This window comes from Enhydra lutris, unplaced genomic scaffold (genome assembly GCF_002288905.1).
Source record: "Enhydra lutris kenyoni isolate GAN:26980312 unplaced genomic scaffold, ASM228890v2 scaffoldscaffold85, whole genome shotgun sequence".
In the NCBI taxonomy this organism is placed as follows: Eukaryota; Metazoa; Chordata; class Mammalia; order Carnivora; family Mustelidae; genus Enhydra; species Enhydra lutris.
In genome coordinates, this window is record NW_019154169.1 from 4,603,181 (window position 1) to 4,619,404 (window position 16,224).

Genomic DNA, 16,224 nt, shown 5'->3' on the forward strand with positions numbered 1-16,224 from the left:
TCATTTGGACTAAGCTTTTAGCAATTTGGATAGATTCTGCCCATTAAATAAGAAAGAATAAAGAAATGACATTTGTTATCCAACCTGAAATAGCAATAATAATAATCATCGAGCACTTCCTGCATGCCTGATTTTACATGAATTTATTCAGTTCTCAAGCAGCCCCATGAGCTGGGTCATACTATTGATGTGTCCTTTGCGCATGGGAAAACTGAGGCCGGAGGAGGTTAAATGATTCCCTTCATGGCCCTGGACAAATCTAAATCGAACCCCTCTCCTCTCACCCCTGAGTACACACCCAGCCTCTCTGGCCAGGGCTGCACACTCAGGAGACTTAACAGCCCTAGCCGTTTCACATAATCACCCCAATTTCCCTCTGAGGGGACTATACCCATTTTACAGAAGGAGAAACTGAGCCTCATAGTGGTTACGTCAGGTGCCGGACATCATCCAGTTAGAAAGTGGTGGAGCTGCTCTACTCTGGTGCAGTGGGCCTTGGGAGGGGGAGAAGCCAAGGACGGGCTGGAGCTGGCCAGGTGCCCCCAGCCCTGCTTGCCTTCCCTGCCGCTCTGTCAGCCCTCCCCAGGGCTGCATAAACATCAGGATTATCATTAACCAGAGACTGCCACCGCCGGTGGCCCTGGGGTGCAGGGCCATGAGGGGCCGGGGCTTGGACGCACAGGGATGAGAGGGCATTTCAAAGCCCCGTGGGTCCTCGGAGGTGGGTCCTCTGTGTATGCATGTGTGTGTACACGCGCGTGCGCGTGCGTGTGTGTGTGTGTCAGGGCTCTCTACCCCTGTGCCTTGGTCTGAACACACCCACCTGCTCCCGACTGTGTCCTCCACAGTCTGAGCCCATGATCTGACCCTTTCAGGGTGGGGCCGGTTTCTGTCCTCAGCCACCAGGGGCCTCAGGAGAATTAGCTCCATCTTGCTAAAATCTCAGTTTGCTCATCCCAAAAATGGAATTAATAATAAGGCTGTGTGGGGTTCAGAGACCTCTAAGGCTGGCCCCGTGCGATACGTATGATCTCAGTGATTTCTCCGTTTTATGGGACAGAAAACTGAGGCATGTCAGAGAGGTCACATGGGCTGCTGAAGGTCACACAACCAGGATGGCAGAGCTCCCACCGGAAGCCAGGTTTCTCTATCACCAGAGTCTGTGAGTCCGGCCCGCGGGTGAGAACACTGTGTGCGTCGTCCTCCACAGAGTCTCACAGGCCATGTGAGATTGGGAGAGGGGAGTTTTGGGATTAAACACATCAACACACGTTTGGAGGTGCCTCACACATGTGTAGGCCTGTCTCCCCATGACTGAGTGGCCTGCTATGCCCTGGTGGCCCGCATGTGAGGGTACGAACACAGTTTGTGTGCGTCAGTTTTCGGGGTTGTGTGTAAGAGTGGTGGGTCGCAGGGCGGTGTCCTGGACAGAATTTCTGCTTCTCTTTGTGCCCATGGCACTGTGTGCCGTCCCCTGTGTCCATATGTACACGGCGTATGAGCCTTCCCGTCCCTGAAACTGCGGACGAGGGCCGGCTGTGTGTCTGGGCTTCTGAGTCCATTTACATGTGGTGTGTGTATCGGTGTGTTTCTGTCCCCCGGTTTGTATGTCTTCACAAGAGTGTGACCGTTTGTAAGGGTGGACACGTGTGTGGCTAGGTCATTGTGTCTGTCTATGGCATCTATCTGAATGTGTGCGTGCGTGTGTGCGTGCGTGAGTGTGTGTGTGTGTGTGTGTGTGGTGTGCTCATGGGGAACTCACAGTCAGCAGCAGACAACATACACACACAGAAATGTCCCAAGAGCCCTGTGGGGCAGCCCAGGTCCCCGCAGAACACTGGGGTTAGGGGTCAGTGGGCTCCTGAGCACTCAGACGGGGGTGACCTTAGGAGCCGAATGGGCCCAATCCCCAGGGAGCCTCACAGAAAACCCCTGACCCCCACCCTTGCACCACAGGGCACGAGCGTGGGTGCATGCCTGTGCGGGTACATGTGTGCGGGCACGTGAGTGGGTCCATGGTCCTGTCCTCCCTCCCGACTCGTCCCTTCTCCGGAGACGCCGGCCGCCTGCTGCTCCTCCATCTGAGCGGAGAGAGTTAACCTAGCGGGCCAGGGCGGTCTGGGCTGGGGGCCGCCCCCTGGCCCCCCTCCAGCCCCGGCTCCAGTTACAGCTGCTGGTTGGGGAGGGGAAAGCTGGGGTGGGGCTGGAGGGGAGACCGCTGAGGGCGGCCGCAGTCCAGCTCTGGGCCAGGGGGTCCAAAGTGTTCACCCCCGGCACAGCCGGACCTTTGGGGGCCTTCTTTCAGCAGGGGACAGCCTGATTGGGGTGAGCGTCCCCTGCCCTCCCCTCCAGGCCTCACCCCCTCGCCTGGCTGGGCCACCTATTTTGGGAGAAGGAGTGGCCAGCCCGTGGCTTCCCAGGCGGGCCAGACCAGAGAGGGAGGGAGTGTGGTTGGGACGGTGGGGTTCCCCAGGAGTGGGTGTGGGGGTCCAATGCCTCGTTCCCCTACTGCTGCATGTGGCCCGGCTGGGGTGGCTTTCGGACACTCCTGTGTGTAGGTCGGATTGCGTCACGGTTTAGGGGCACTGGAAGCTCAGATGAAGAGAATCGTTTTAGTAACTGTCTCCACCCCATGTCTTGCTCCAACCAGGAGTTTGGGGAATGGGCGTTGTCTCCTTTCCAGCCCCATTGCCTGTGCTTGAGTGTGTGTGTGTGTGTGTGTGTGTCCCTGCCCCTGGCATCTGTCTTCTGTCTCTCAGCCCCACTGATCTGGGCCTCATGCCACAGGCCTGGTGGCGTCTGCCTGTGGAAGATGTCACCCAGAGGCCGGCGGAGGGGATGTTTTTCCCCCCATTCTCATCATTTCCAGAAGACGTGGAGGGGTGGCCTTTCCCACAGGGGCAGCCGGGAGCGATGTGGCAGCCGGGCCTCACCCCGGCGGGGTTGTGCGTGACCCCCGAGTGGGGGAAGGAAGGCTGTTGCCATGGTGGCCTGTGTGAGGCAAATTCCTCCAGGGTGAAGTGGGAGATATTTATACCCAGGGTCAGGCTGAGAGCTGGCCAGCGGCTGAGGGCAGGAGAGCTGGGATATTACACGGACACAGCGAGGCCGTGGTGTGCGGGCAGGTGGGCCCTCAGGTCCTGGCTGGACCATCCCTCATCCTTCACCCCTCACCGTGTGTGTCTGTGTGTGTCTCTCTCTAGCTGGCTGGGGCGAGCCATCCTGCTCTTCCCCTAGGGTAGGTGTGGGGCATCTGGGGCCTGCTGTGGGGAGGCCCAGGCCTGTGGAGGCCCCTGTGGACCATGTGTATCTTACCCCTTGCCTTTGCCGTGTGTCCTACGACCCCCACTGTGACTTGTTTTGGTGACACTGTGTCTGATGAGGCAGGGGGTGCCCCTGCTTCTCCCAGTGGTCAAGCTGGATGATAGACACTTTTGAAATCAAACCCCCAGACCCTGATTTAATCCCTTGGGTTCAAGCCCCAATGGTGAGGGGAATGAGGGAACACATTTCTTGACCCTTGGTGTCCCCCAGGACAATGGCGCCTCTCTACCACATCTTGGTTCTCTGTGTGGGTTTTTTCACCACGGCCAGTGCAGGTGAGTCTGGGGTATGTAGCCCACCACCCACCTCGGCCCCAAGGGAGGCGGGGGTGGGGTGATGGGAAGCCCTTCAAGAGAACCAAGTTGGAGACTCCAAGCTAAATGAGTCAGTGGGGTACCAGGAAATTGGGGGTTTCACATGGGTCCAGTCAGAAGCTAGTATTTGGGGTGGGGGCTGACGCTAGGTCAGGCAAAGGTGGACCATGGGATGGAGGCCCACTTCCCTCAGATGACAGAATCATTGACAACACGGGATAAGATCCCCACCAGGACAGTGCAGATGAAGCAGCTAAGACCTAGAGAAGTTGGGTAGACTGCTCAGGGTCCAACGGTCCCCAGACTCTCAGCCCAGGAGAGTAAAGCCCCCACAAGGTCCCTTTTCGTCCGTCCCTGTCCAGAGTCCCAGGAAGCATCCAACCCCTGACTTTTCTCTTTCCAGAAGCTCCACAGGAACATGACCCATTCACCTATGGTAAGGGAGGGAGGGGTGTCTATCCCTGGGAGTTGAGAGGACGTATGGCCTGGGTTTGTCCGTCCTGTCCTAGTTACTCCTCTTCTCTTTCTCCATCTCTGTCTCTCTGACTCAGTGTTTGTATCTCTGTCACTCTCCTCTCTCTTGTCTCTCAGATCTCTGACTCCTTGTTTTGATCTCCCCTTGTCTGTCTCTGTCTCTGTGTGTCCGTCTGTTTGATCCCTCTCTGTCTCTCTGAGTCTCTTTCTCCTTTAACCTCTCAGTATCTTATGGCTCATCCTCTCCTGCGCCTCCCTTTCTCCCCTCTCTGTTCCCCTCATCCTCTCCACCAACCTCCTCTACTTCCTTGTTTCCTCCCTCCTCCGTGCCCTGCCTACCTCCTCCTTTTCCTTCCCACCCTCTCCTCCCCCTGATCCCTCTCTTCCTCCCTTATCTTCTTCCTTCTCTCTCCTCTCCTCTCCCCATCCTCCTTGCCCCCTCCTCCCCATTCTGCCCCTCTGCTATCCTTCCTCCTCCCCTCCCTGCCCTCACTCTCCTCCCTGCCGCCCACAGACTACCAGACCCTGCGGATCGGAGGCCTCATCATCGCCGGGATCCTTTTCATCCTGGGTATCCTCATCGTGCTGAGTGAGTACCCACACCCCGCTACCTCCAGCCCCCGCAGGAGCGGGTTTTCGTCCCCGCCCCGCCCCGCCCCGCCCCGCCCCGCCCCGCCCCGCACCCCCGCCGCCCCGCCCCTCCCCGCCCCATCCCCGCCCTCCGCCCCGCCCCATCTCCGCCCCCGTCCCGCCCATCTGCTCCAGCCCGCCCTGTTGATGCCCCTCGCCTACCCCGCCCCCGCCCCGCCCCTGTCCCCACGGCCCCGCCCCTCGCGAGCCTGAGCCGGCGCAAGAGCGCCGCTCGGTGCACGCCAGGAGCCGAATCTCAGCCTCGTCCTCCTCCTACCCCCACCCACAGGCAGAAGGTGCCGGTGCAAATTCAACCAGCAGCAGAGGTAAGAGGCCCCTCCAGGCTCTCACTCATCTACTTTCGCTCTAGAGGGGCGCTGGGGGTGAGGCGGGGAGTCCATCGGACCCGCAGCCAGAGACCCTTCAGCAATTATGTATTAAGCACCTACTATGTGCCAAGCCCCAAGCCAGGCCCCGGGGACCAAATGGTGAATAAGTAAACTGCCCTCCCTGCCTGGCTGAGCTCCCAGCCCAGTGGGGGCGGCGGCCGTGGGTTCCAGCAGCCCCACAAATATAAAATCACAAAGCGTGGTAAGCGGCGAGAGAAAGAGCCACGGCGAAATGAGATCACCGCACTCGGCGGCCCAGTTTAGCTCAGCGTCCTGTTCCTAGCCCTTTGATTCATCTTTAAATAAAAATTTAAAGCAATGTATGAATACCTTCTCCATGTTAAAACAATTATAGATGTGATTTTAAATAATAGCTAATATTTAGTCCCAAGTGCCAGATACCGTTTTATTGTGAATTATCTTATTTACTCCTCACACCCCTTGTATGTGTGGTAGGTGCTGTTATTAACCTCATTTTACTGATGAGGAAACAGAGGCACATGGAGGTGAAGTCACTTGCCCGAAGTCACTCCACTAAGAGATGAGGGTTCTGGGTTTCTAGCCTAGGCTGTCTCTAGGCTGTCTGCCCTCCAGTCCTTCCGCCACCCCATCCTCCACCAACTTCCAGGCTCTTCCCCAGCACTCGGGGAGGCACTTGTCTCACCCCCGGCCACCCGCTTAAACTGCAACTGGGTGCGCCCAGTTTTCTGGCGGCCCCCGAGCCTGCTCCTTGCCCATCTCTGGCCCTCAGTATGGGGAACTGTGAAATGAGGGCTGCACTGGGGGATTCATGGGGGTGGCTGCCTCTCTCCTTTTTCATTCCCAATTCCTTCTGCCAGAACTGGGGAACCTGATGAAGAGGAGGGAACTTTTCGCAGCTCCATCCGCCGTGAGTCTGGGGAGACTCGGGTGTTTGGGGATGAGGGCGGGTTCCAAGAACCCCTTTCCTGGCCGGGACAGACACGTGGAGGGAGGGGCTTGATCTGAAACCAGAGGTCCGGGAGTTGCCCTGCTGCTCCCTGCTCTGCAGGAGCTAGGGTGCCCCTCCTGACACCCGAACTCTCCGTGTTCCCCCTTAGGTCTGTCCACACGCAGGCGGTAGAGACACCTGGCGCGATGGAACCCAGCCAGGTCCTGCAGCTCGGGCTGGGCTGGGGGGTGGGGGGAGGAGAAGGGGGTGAAGGGTGGGATGGGGTGGCTGGGGGGCTCTCTTGCCTCTCACGTTTTTCACCCCCACAGGATTCCCCTGGCTCCTGATGTCCACCACCTGTGCGCCCACCGCCCCCTGGACTGCCCTCTTCCCCTGCCCTGCTCCCACAGACTCCTCTCTGCCGCACAGACTTCAATAAAACGTGCTTTTCTCTCTTGACAGCGTTTGGTGGATCTGTCAGTCCCTCTGCGCGGAAGCTCGGGCGCCCCCTTGGCCCCGGCAGGGGGCGCCCCCACCCTTGGGGAAGGGGCGGGGACGTCGGGAGGGGGCGGGGGCGGGGGCGGGGGTGGCCGGGACGGGGGCGGGCTCTCCGGGCCCCCATTGGCTACGGCCCCCCCAACACGAGGGCTCCCCCCATCTCCCCCCGACATCAGTCCGTCCAGCTTCCAGCTGCTGCAGCAGCGCCTTCACCGTCTCGGTATCCAGCCGCCCCCTGCTCCGGCCCAGCATGGCGACCCCGACCCAGGCCCCCACAAAGGGTGAGCGCCGCCTGGGGAGAGGGCGAGCGGGTTGGGGGGGGGTCCTGGATCTTAAAGCTTAGGGGAGAGGATCTAGGGAGATTCCAGTACTTGAAAGGGGAAGGGAATGGGGAAGGGGATGTCTGTTCCTTCCATGGGCGGAGGCCCCTGCAGTGCACCCCTTGGCGCCCCTCCAGGCCTCGTGGACACCCCCTCCCGGTGGTGTCGTTCCTGTGCGGGACCCGCGGTTGGAGAGCGGCAGTCCCGGGAGAAAGGATGCGCTGACCGGTAGCTATGGCAACCGGGCGGCTGGTCCTGCACAGCGGCGGTAGTGGACGCGAAGAGACGGGCTTCGAGGGTGGGAACGGATGGGTCTGCGACCACAGGGGCTCTCGCAAATTTCGGGGTCTCCAAGATGGGCAAGGGGGGGGAGGCATATGCCTCTCTTTTCCAGCGCGGGCTCTTATGGTGGGTGTCTCCAGAAATCCCTGACAGGCAGATTCCGCGGGAAGGAGGGAGAAGGACGGAAAGACAGGGGGTAGAGAGCTGGAGGAAGTGAGAGAGAGATGGAAAGAGACGGAAGAGAGAGGGAGATGGAAAAGAATGTGAACAATTGAAAGCCTGAAAGAGAGAGAGAGCGAGACAGGGGACCCAGAGTCAGAGACACAGAGGGAGACCTGGGGGAAGACAGATAAGATGCCGAAATAGATTGAGAGTGAAGGGGAAGGCGGAGAGCAACAGAAAAGGATGCAGAGAGACAGAAAATCAGAGACAAAAAGAGAGGCATAGAGAAAGACAGAGGAGGAGGAGAGATGGACCCACAGCGCGGGAGAGAGATAGCAGGAGGAGCAGCGTGGGGTGGGGCCGAGCCACTGCGGTGAGCCCCCCCCTTGGGCAGGAATGGATGGCGGGACCCTCCTTTCCAGCCAGCATGCAGGGGTGTTATCTGGTCCGGGAGGTGCACTCAGGTGTGCACACAGATGTCCCTTCTTTACCCCCATCCAGCCGCGGCGCGATTTACATCTCACGCCCCTTAACCCAGTTATGCGCCCACTTAAACACTCGCTGCCCCCTAACAGCCCCCTTTCTTGAGGTTGTCTCTGCAGAGGAACCAGGGGAAGAATGCTCTAATGGGGGTGGGGGTGGGGTTTCCAGCACTGAGAGCAGGGCCAGAGGGGATGGGCCAGTGGTGCTGAGGAGCCCCTGGTGGTGAAGGGAACCCCAGTTCCACTCTGATTTCGCCTTCCCTGCCCCCTTTCCCGGCAGGCAGGGGCTGCTGCACCGAGCCATATCTGCAGAATTTGAAGCAGGGCGGGGGGGGGGGGGGGGGGAGAGGGTGGAACCCACCCTAGGGAGAGGGGGCAGGGCTGAGCCAGCGGGCCTGGCGGGAGCCCAGGGCTTCTTTTCGCAGAGATGGTGGTTAACAGGATCGATGGCAGCAGACGGGCCGAGGTGGGAGGACAGACGCCTCAGCCCCACCCCCTCCTTTTCCCCAGTCACAGCAGAAGAGGGGACCGCAGGTCTTGGGAAACCCCGGGGGAGGGGGGAAGAAGAGCATGTTGTGTGTTGCACCACTTAAACTGATTAATGGATCACTTGTGGGGGGGAAGTATGGGGGAGGGAAATGAGGCCTCTCCCACTCTGTCAGAAAGCAAGAGGGATAGATGGGGGCAAACAGAAAAGGGATGCAGGAGCACAACCTGTGGGCCTGGGTCCCTATCCTTGAGAAGGACCCTCGGCTTGGCCAGAAGCCAACCCTGCAGGGCAACACTGAGAGATACAAAGGGAGCAGACGGAGCCAAGATTGGCCCCAGAATTAGACACCTAACCCCCAGGACCCCACCCAGCCTAGGGTGCCGGGACCCATTACCTCTCTTCACCTCTGAAGATGCCCCAGTTGCCATAGCAACCACCTCCTTCCTGATGTCTCCCTGGCAACTGGCCAGGAGTGGTGCACATTTCTTCTCTTGCCTCCTGGCTCCACCCTTAGCCCAGTCTCCCCGTGAGGAACCAGATTCCTGGGGCGGCAGGGACCAGAAGAGGGACTTCTGCATAGAGCCTGGGGCACCCAGGATGAACTAAAGAGGATTCTGGACCAGGTGCTCCCCCCCACCGTGGGCTCCTGATGGTTTGGGAAGGTGGGCTATTTGGCAACCCAGGAGACAAAGTAGTCTAATCCAACGCTCCACCTCTGATGGGGCTTCCTGCAGCCTAGTGGGGGCTTTCATTCATTCATTCATTCATTCACCCACTCACCCACTCATGTGTGCATTGTTTCTTTCATTCATTCCAGAAAAGTTCTTAGAAAGTTCTCTCAAAAGCCTGACTTTTATAAATGTCAGGATTAATGGCAGAGGAGTCAAGCAAACTTCCTCCCCATCTGGTGGGGGAGCGAAGACAGCACATGCGACTCTAAAATAATGTTTCCCTGTCTTGATGCTCTCAAGGACGATTTTTGCCTTATCCAGATGTTCTCCACACTCACATTTACTATTTTCCCTTTAAAGGATTCGTTTTTGACAAAGCTTAATTAATTAGCTTCATTTTATATCACCATCACAAATGGAAAATCAGGACTTTTCTTTTTCCTTTTTTTTTTTTTTTTTTTTTTTTTGCCTTAAAGGCAAGTATAAACATGATTTTTAACAAGTGGCTCCATGTTTCTGGGCCTCAGTGTCCTTCTGTGTGGAGTAAGGGTGAAGACAGCACCCGTATCAGGGAGGAGCTGTGTAGATGGAAGTGTGTTAACACCTGTGAAGTGCTTAGAACAGAACCCGGCATGCAGTCAGTGCTATCAAATGCTGGTTGGATAGGTAAATAAAGGAGAAAACCAGATAATGTCACAAAATTCTATAGAGTTATCACTGCCTGCTCAAGGCTGGGAGCCCAAGGACGGTGTCCTCATGGGAAAAGAGGGAGCTTAGCAAGGCAGAAGGTGTTAAAGACACCTCCACACCTACCTAAGACTTCCTCCTTGGAGATCTGACAGGGCACTAAGAAGGAGAAACTGACACATCATGAGAAATGGTGCTATTCCGAGTCTTGCCTGGGTGTCATCTGTATGCGTCAGTTTAGGCTAGAGAGTGCCATAGTAAAGATTGTATCAAAAATCCCAGGGGCTTCTGACAATCAAGGTTGAAGTTTCACTTACACCATACGTCCATTGCAGGTTCACCCGGGGGGTGTCTCTGTTCACGAGAGAAAACTTCGCAACACAGGGGCAACAGGCAAAGGGAGCTCTTGTAAGAACATTTAAATGCTCCAGCCTGGAAGTCACTTGATGCTTCCACTCACAGTTCATTGGCCAGAATTAGTCACATGGTCTCCCCACCCCACCCCACCCCCAGCCTCAAGGAAGCTGCCATCCTTCCCCAAGCCTGGAAGAGAAAACTGATGACTGTACCTAGCATTGGCCTCACATTCCTGGTTCCCCTCAGCTAGTGATGCATGCTCTGCAGAATTCAGCTCTAGACAAGATAAAATGTCCTGAGAGCTGTCAGGAATGAGGGAGCCATCAAGATGGGCTTTTTGAATGGGAAGTGTGGTCTGAGCTAAGGTGAATATGGTTTGGGACAGGGAGGTGGGGGATGGGGAAAAGTAAACACACACACACATTTTATTCACACATTAACATTTCTGAAATTAGGATGAGTCTTCTAATGGTTGGGTATGTTTTGTATGGTAGAGTTCCATACATATTCACACATACACACACACACTGAGAAAGCTATTATGAAATCAATTTTGAATCTTAAAATTGATGTCTTAGAAATAAGTCATAAAATATATATTATATGTAATATAATATAGGGTATTTTATAGGACAATTCTTCTGCATTGGATTCAGTGGCAGGAGCGAGTGGATGAGAATAGTAGCCACAGTGCCTAATTTTTTGGGAGCTGTCAAATAACTGAGAAGTTTTAGGGAGTATTCAGGGGAAGCTGATACACTCAACAGTTTATCAGTGGGATTGAAGTGTGTTAATTCCAGCATCATATGCAAATGATAGGTGTATGTGTTTTTCAGGAAGTGAGTCCGTAGCTTGCCTCAGATCTCCACAGGAGGCTAGTTCCAGGAGTGCCATGTACAGTTTGGTGGGTTGTGCACCTTACAAGGGAAGGTACTGACTAATGGTGTGAGTGGGGACTGGAATCCAGCCTATGCTCCACGCTTCAAGACTTGTGTCTTGCCATGCATGAGGCTGTATCATTCAGATCAAAGGACATCTTTATCTGATTTCTACCCAGAAAACATTGGGCCAGTGGCCCCATCTGGAGTCTCAAAAATGTTAAGAAACCCAGTGTTGAAATGTGTTTTCCCTCTCTCTCTTTTCCTGTCTTCCTTGCCACAGTTCCTCAGGAACCTGATCCATTTTACTATGGTGAGTGGTAGATGTGATGAGGGTACACTGGGGCTGGAAAGAGGGGTGGTTGCTGGTCCCCACAGGTTATTGCTGAAGTGGCTTCAGCCCTGGCACATGATACCTGCTGGGCCACTTGCCGTGTGACCATGCGGTTTCAGTTTACATTGGCTGGGCTCTTGGAGGGCAGAATTGGATTTGGTGGGATGTGTGGGGGGGTACCCACTTTGGACCCCATCCAGGCTTCATCATGTCTCTGGGCTGGTACATTGTGGTCACCAGAGAAGCATACAACTCTGAGGCCAGGCTGCCTGGATTTGAATCCTAGCTTATCCACTCACTAGCTGTGTGGCCTTGAGCAAGTAACTCGTCCTCTCTGGGCTCTTCTGCAAAGAAGGGATAGTATTAGCTTCTACCTATGAGGCTTGTGGAAAGCTTTACTTGGGTGATGCCATTATATCATCTCCATGACACTGAAGCTTAAAGAAGTTACCCCCAAGTTGAGCAGACATGGCCCAGGTTCCCTTTCTAAACACCCCTCTGCCCTCTCCCTTTGCTCACTTGTACTTTTTCTCCAATATGCCAAATTCTTTCCCACCCCAGGGCCTTTGCACGTGCTGTTCCCTCTGCCAGGAATACTCCTTGTCTAGCTCTCCACACAGCTGACTCAGCTCCTTTTCCTTCTTCAGGGCTCAGATCAAATATTGACTGCTCTGCTGGGAGAGGCCCTTCCTGACTCTCTGCCAACAGGAGCCACAGACACATCTAGTCATAGTCACATGGCCCAGATGTTTCATTTTATCTTGTTCCATGCTTTGTCACAATATGAAAGCCAATTCCCTGAGGCAGAGGCCTGGACACTGCTGGTACAGAGTGGGTGCTCTATAAATTCATATTTCAATAAATACAATTGGCCCCTGAACAACGTGGGGATTAGGAGTGCCGAGCCCCCCATGTAGTTGAAAATCCACATATAACTTTTGACTCCCCCAAAACTTAACTACTAATAGCCTGCTGTTGACTGGAAGCTTTACCGATGACATACACAGTTGATTAACACATATTTTGTATATTATGTGTATTATGTACTGCATTCTGGCAATGAAGGAAACTAGAGGAAAAAATGTTGTTAAGGAAATCACAAGGAAGAAGGGCGCCTGGCTGGCTCAGTCAGTAGAGCATGCAACTCTTGTTTCAGAGTCATGAGTTTGAGCCCCTAGTTGGGTGTAGAGCTTACAAAAAAAAAAAAAAAAATCATGAAGAAGAGAAAATACATTTACAGTGCTATACTATATTTATTGAAAAAACATCACATCTAAGAGGACCTGCATGTTGTTCAAGGATCAATCATATTTACTGTGGCATTTTGGACAAGAATGCTTCTTATGAAGGAAAATACAGGAAAGGATGAGATTATAAAGTGCTAAGGAGAGAATGGGAAATTCCAAATAGACAAGGTTTCAGAGAAGCTTTCACTGACATTTGAATAAAGCCCAGAAATTGGTAAAATGGGAATATTGGCGGGGAGAGAGCTTTCAGGCAGAGGGCACAGCAAATTCAAAGGCCCTGAGGTAGGACCATACCTGATCTGCTCCAGGAATGGCAGAGAGACCAGGATGCCTGGGGGAGGGGACTGAGGCAGAAAGTGGAGTGTGGTGAGGTCTGAGAAGGAACTGCAGCTTTTCCTCAGAATGCACTGGAAGCCAGGGTGGGGTGGGGACTCCAAGCTGGGGGACCCTGATCTGACTCAGATACTAGCAGGATCCCTGTGACTGGGGTGCGGGGAGACCACAGAGCAGGTTGCTTGCTGAGATAGTTCAGACAGGTGACAATGGTGGTCAGGACCAGGTGGGAGGCAGTAAAAGGAGGGGAGGTACATGTGTCTATGACGTAGAGGATGGTTTTTTGTATACACGAAGCATCTAGGGAAGAGTCAGGGTAAAGAGGTCAAGGGAGCTCCTGAGCTCCTGCTCTCCATCCTCACGCTAGCCCATTGGGGGAGCCCCCAGCACAGCCCGCAGCATCCCTGGACTCTGGGCCCCTGGCCAGGCAGCCTTGAAGCCAGGTCGAGGCTCCAGGGAGGGCTGAGGTGCTCCCCATGTTGATGTTCCCCATTGTCTCCCCCAGACTATGACACTGTGCAGACAGTGGGCATGACTCTGGCCACCATATTGTTCCTGCTGGGCATCCTCATCATTCTCAGTAAGTGTGGCCTTTTCCTGGGCTTCAGAGCGCCGCCAAGGGGGCTGCCTTGGGGTCCCTGGGCACCTACAGTTTCCCTGCTGGCTTTCATCCAGACCCTTACATCCTGCCTCGTTGTGTCTATCTGTCTCCTCACAGGCAAGAAGGTCAAGTGCAGGAAGGCGGACTCCAGGTCTGAGAGGTCTGGCAGCAGCGGGGAGAGAGAGGAGAGGGGCGGGAGCAGCCTGGGGCGCAGGGGTATTTCCCTAACAGAAGGGCCCCAGGGTCCCCCCATCTTTCCCAGAAAGCCTGTGGCTATTGGATTTCTTGATGCTTTTCTCTCTGGTCTTTGCTTCCGCAGCCCAACGTGCAAATCCTGTAAGTCGGAGCTGCCCTCCTCAGGTGAGGGGGAGGAAGGGAAATGGGGGCAGTTGAGGAAGGGGGGTGGCACTGGATGTCCCCCGAGAATGATGCCACCCATGAATGGATGGGCCAACTGCAGTGGGAGCTGAGGCCCTGCGGATGGAAGAGGGTAACCTATGGAGTCAGTGGGGTGTGGGGAACGTCCTAGAGTCCACTGAAGCTTCCCAGAAACAAGCAGACAAGCTCCGGGAAAGCAAGGATGAACTAATTCTCCAGGGGAGAAAGCCACAAGTCTGTGAAGAGAGGTGGGGCCACAGCATTTGGATTAGGGACACAGCTGAGCACTAGGGGGGTGGGGGGGGGAAGACGGGATATTTTCCAGACCTTATTGTTCAGCTGGGAAGATCAAGGATGAAATGATCAAGAAAAAGGAAGGAGATGGGCACCTGGCTGGCTCCGTCGGTGGGAGCTTGTGACTCTTGATCTCAGGGTTATGAGTTCGAGCCCCACATTGGGGGTACAGATTACTTAAAAAAAAAGGAAAAAGAAAGAAAAAGGAAGGAGGGAAGGGAGGAGAGGGTGAAGGAGGAGGGAGGAAAGGAGGGAAGGGTTTTTGGATAATTGTATCAAAATAACCAAAGGAGAGACACATAGAATACAGATTTTAAAAACTGATTTTGGAAAAGAGAATATGGGGATGGAAGGAGTATGAGATGGAAAGTACAGGAAGGGAATAAAGTGTGAGAAGGAAGGAGGGGGTGTATGTGGGGGGGTGGAGAGTGGAGGGGGAGTACAGGAGATGAAGGGGATGGAAGAGTTGGGGGGTGGGGGGCCACAGAAGGGGTGGCAGGTGTGGAGGGGTGAAGAGTGTGGAGGGAGTAAAGGGTGGGAAAAGGGGGTGGGGGCCATGGAGGGGGTGGGGGCATGGAGAGGTAAGGAGAATGAGGGGGGGGGGGTGTGAAGGGGGGAGGGGGGTGGGGAAAGAGGCGATGCAGGTGGGTGGAAGGTGGACAGAGATTAGGATGTAGGAGGGAATAAGCTGCAGATGAGAGATTGGGACTCCTTGGGGGTGTTAATTCGAATTATGTAAAAATATCCTGACCTGTTTTTAGTGGAACTGCGTCCTTTCCAGGGACTTATAAAAATCAGAAATGGGAATCTCTCTGCCTCTCACAGAAAGGCTTAGAACTAAAAAGTGGGTCTTGGGGTACTCTGTGCCTGGGGGGATTTGGTGTGGAATTTGATGTGTTTTGTTTTGTGTTCTTTTCATGACATTTAAAAACCCTAAGGGGGGGGGGTTGTGGAGGACTTCTTTGTGGATGATGGCGGCTGGGGGGTGGGTGGCGCTAGTACCTGGGGCAAGGTCTCAGAATATGCCAGGACTGTGACCCACTCCAGTTGACTGATGGTCCCCAGTGGGTGGGACACAGAGGAATTCCAACTGTGTCCAAACCGTTGGGGAAATAGGGTGTGTGTCTAGGATGGGGGTGTAGGAGGAGGCTGGGGACCCAGGAGGGGCATGGAGACTCCCTTCTAGCAGGGGGGATATCCCAGAAGGTCCCAAGATGGGCCAGGGGTCTCCAACCTCATCACAGGTATGCTCCCCTCCATGACAGTGTCCTGTGGGGCAGGACAAAAGCCACACAGGTGTCCCTAAAGGAATCATTGTGTGGGGAGGCAAAACATTCCCAGTGTTAGCTAGAGGGTGAGAGTTCCTGGGGGTCTGGCTTCCATGGGATGATGGGGGGAAGGGCCACTGGTTTGTGGGAGGGGGCTGCTTGCACAGGTGCCCCGTGTGGGTGACCACAGCTCTCTGACGCTGTCTCTGTGTCTCTCTTTGTCTCCACCCACCCCCCCACCCCCGGTCCCCAGCCCCTGGAGGTGGTGGCGTGTAAAACCAGCCCTGGGCACCTCCACTGCTGTCCCTGCCTGAGTGCAGAAGCCTGAGGACCGGGTGGAGGCGGTGGGGACCCCAGCCTTGCGCCGGGGAGCGCTCCCCCGAATGAGCCGCCCCACCCACCCGAGGCTGGTGCGGCTGCACCCCGCTGCCCCTCCCCAGGTCTTGGCAATGACGACCCCGCAAAGAGCCCGTCTGCATCCCGGATCCAGGGACTCAGGCCTCTAGCTCCTGGGGTCCGGGAGTCCAGCCCCAGCCCCCCAGAATGCCCACGTATTGCTCCCCTGCACCTCCCTGTCTCCCCTCCGAAGATCGGTTTCCTTGCACCCTTGGAGTCTCTGTCTTGAGCTTAATAAATGTGCACTTGGTTTTCCCCCCTGTTCTGTCTGTGAGTTCTCATCTGTGGGGACAAAATGGGGGAGAGGGCAAAACTGAACCTTGGGGGAACTCTCTCCCGTCCCCAGGCTTGCCACCTCCTTCTTCCTCCCCTCCGCCAGCGCCCCAGTGGCCTCCCCAGTCTCAGAGACCCGGGAGTTTCCCCTCCCGTGCTCCGCGCCTCCTCCCCAGTCGCCCCTTCCCGTCGCTTCCCCGCCGCCCCCGCCACCCCAGAGTAGACACCCCGC

The 16,224-nt window shown here is 55.5% G+C and overlaps 2 protein-coding genes across 3 annotated transcripts; both read left to right on the forward strand.

Annotated features, from left to right (window-relative positions):
• Window positions 1–2,202: 2,202 nt before the first annotated feature.
• On the forward strand, window positions 2,203–6,502 carry LOC111161523 (FXYD domain containing ion transport regulator 1). The gene is made up of 8 exons (XM_022525246.1): window positions 2,203–2,325; window positions 3,535–3,599; window positions 4,042–4,074; window positions 4,627–4,701; window positions 5,032–5,068; window positions 5,971–6,020; window positions 6,211–6,262; window positions 6,371–6,502. The coding sequence occupies exons 2-7, from the start codon at window positions 3,539–3,541 to the stop codon at window positions 6,231–6,233; spliced, it is 279 nt and encodes a 92-aa protein (XP_022380954.1). The 5' UTR covers window positions 2,203–2,325; window positions 3,535–3,538; the 3' UTR covers window positions 6,234–6,262; window positions 6,371–6,502.
• Window positions 6,503–6,665: 163 nt separating this feature from the next.
• LOC111161586 (FXYD domain containing ion transport regulator 7) lies at window positions 6,666–15,981 on the forward strand. Of its 2 annotated transcripts, none has more exons than XM_022525340.1 (6): window positions 6,666–6,820; window positions 11,152–11,181; window positions 13,288–13,362; window positions 13,501–13,534; window positions 13,703–13,743; window positions 15,577–15,973. In XM_022525340.1, exons 1-6 carry the CDS (start codon window positions 6,790–6,792, stop codon window positions 15,597–15,599), a joined length of 234 nt encoding a protein of 77 aa, XP_022381048.1. In that variant the 5' UTR covers window positions 6,666–6,789; the 3' UTR covers window positions 15,600–15,973. The 2 variants fall into 2 exon arrangements, with proteins under 2 accessions (XP_022381048.1, XP_022381047.1); XM_022525339.1 differs by having other exon boundaries at window positions 6,721–6,820; window positions 13,501–13,543; window positions 15,577–15,981.
• Window positions 15,982–16,224: the final 243 nt, after the last annotated feature.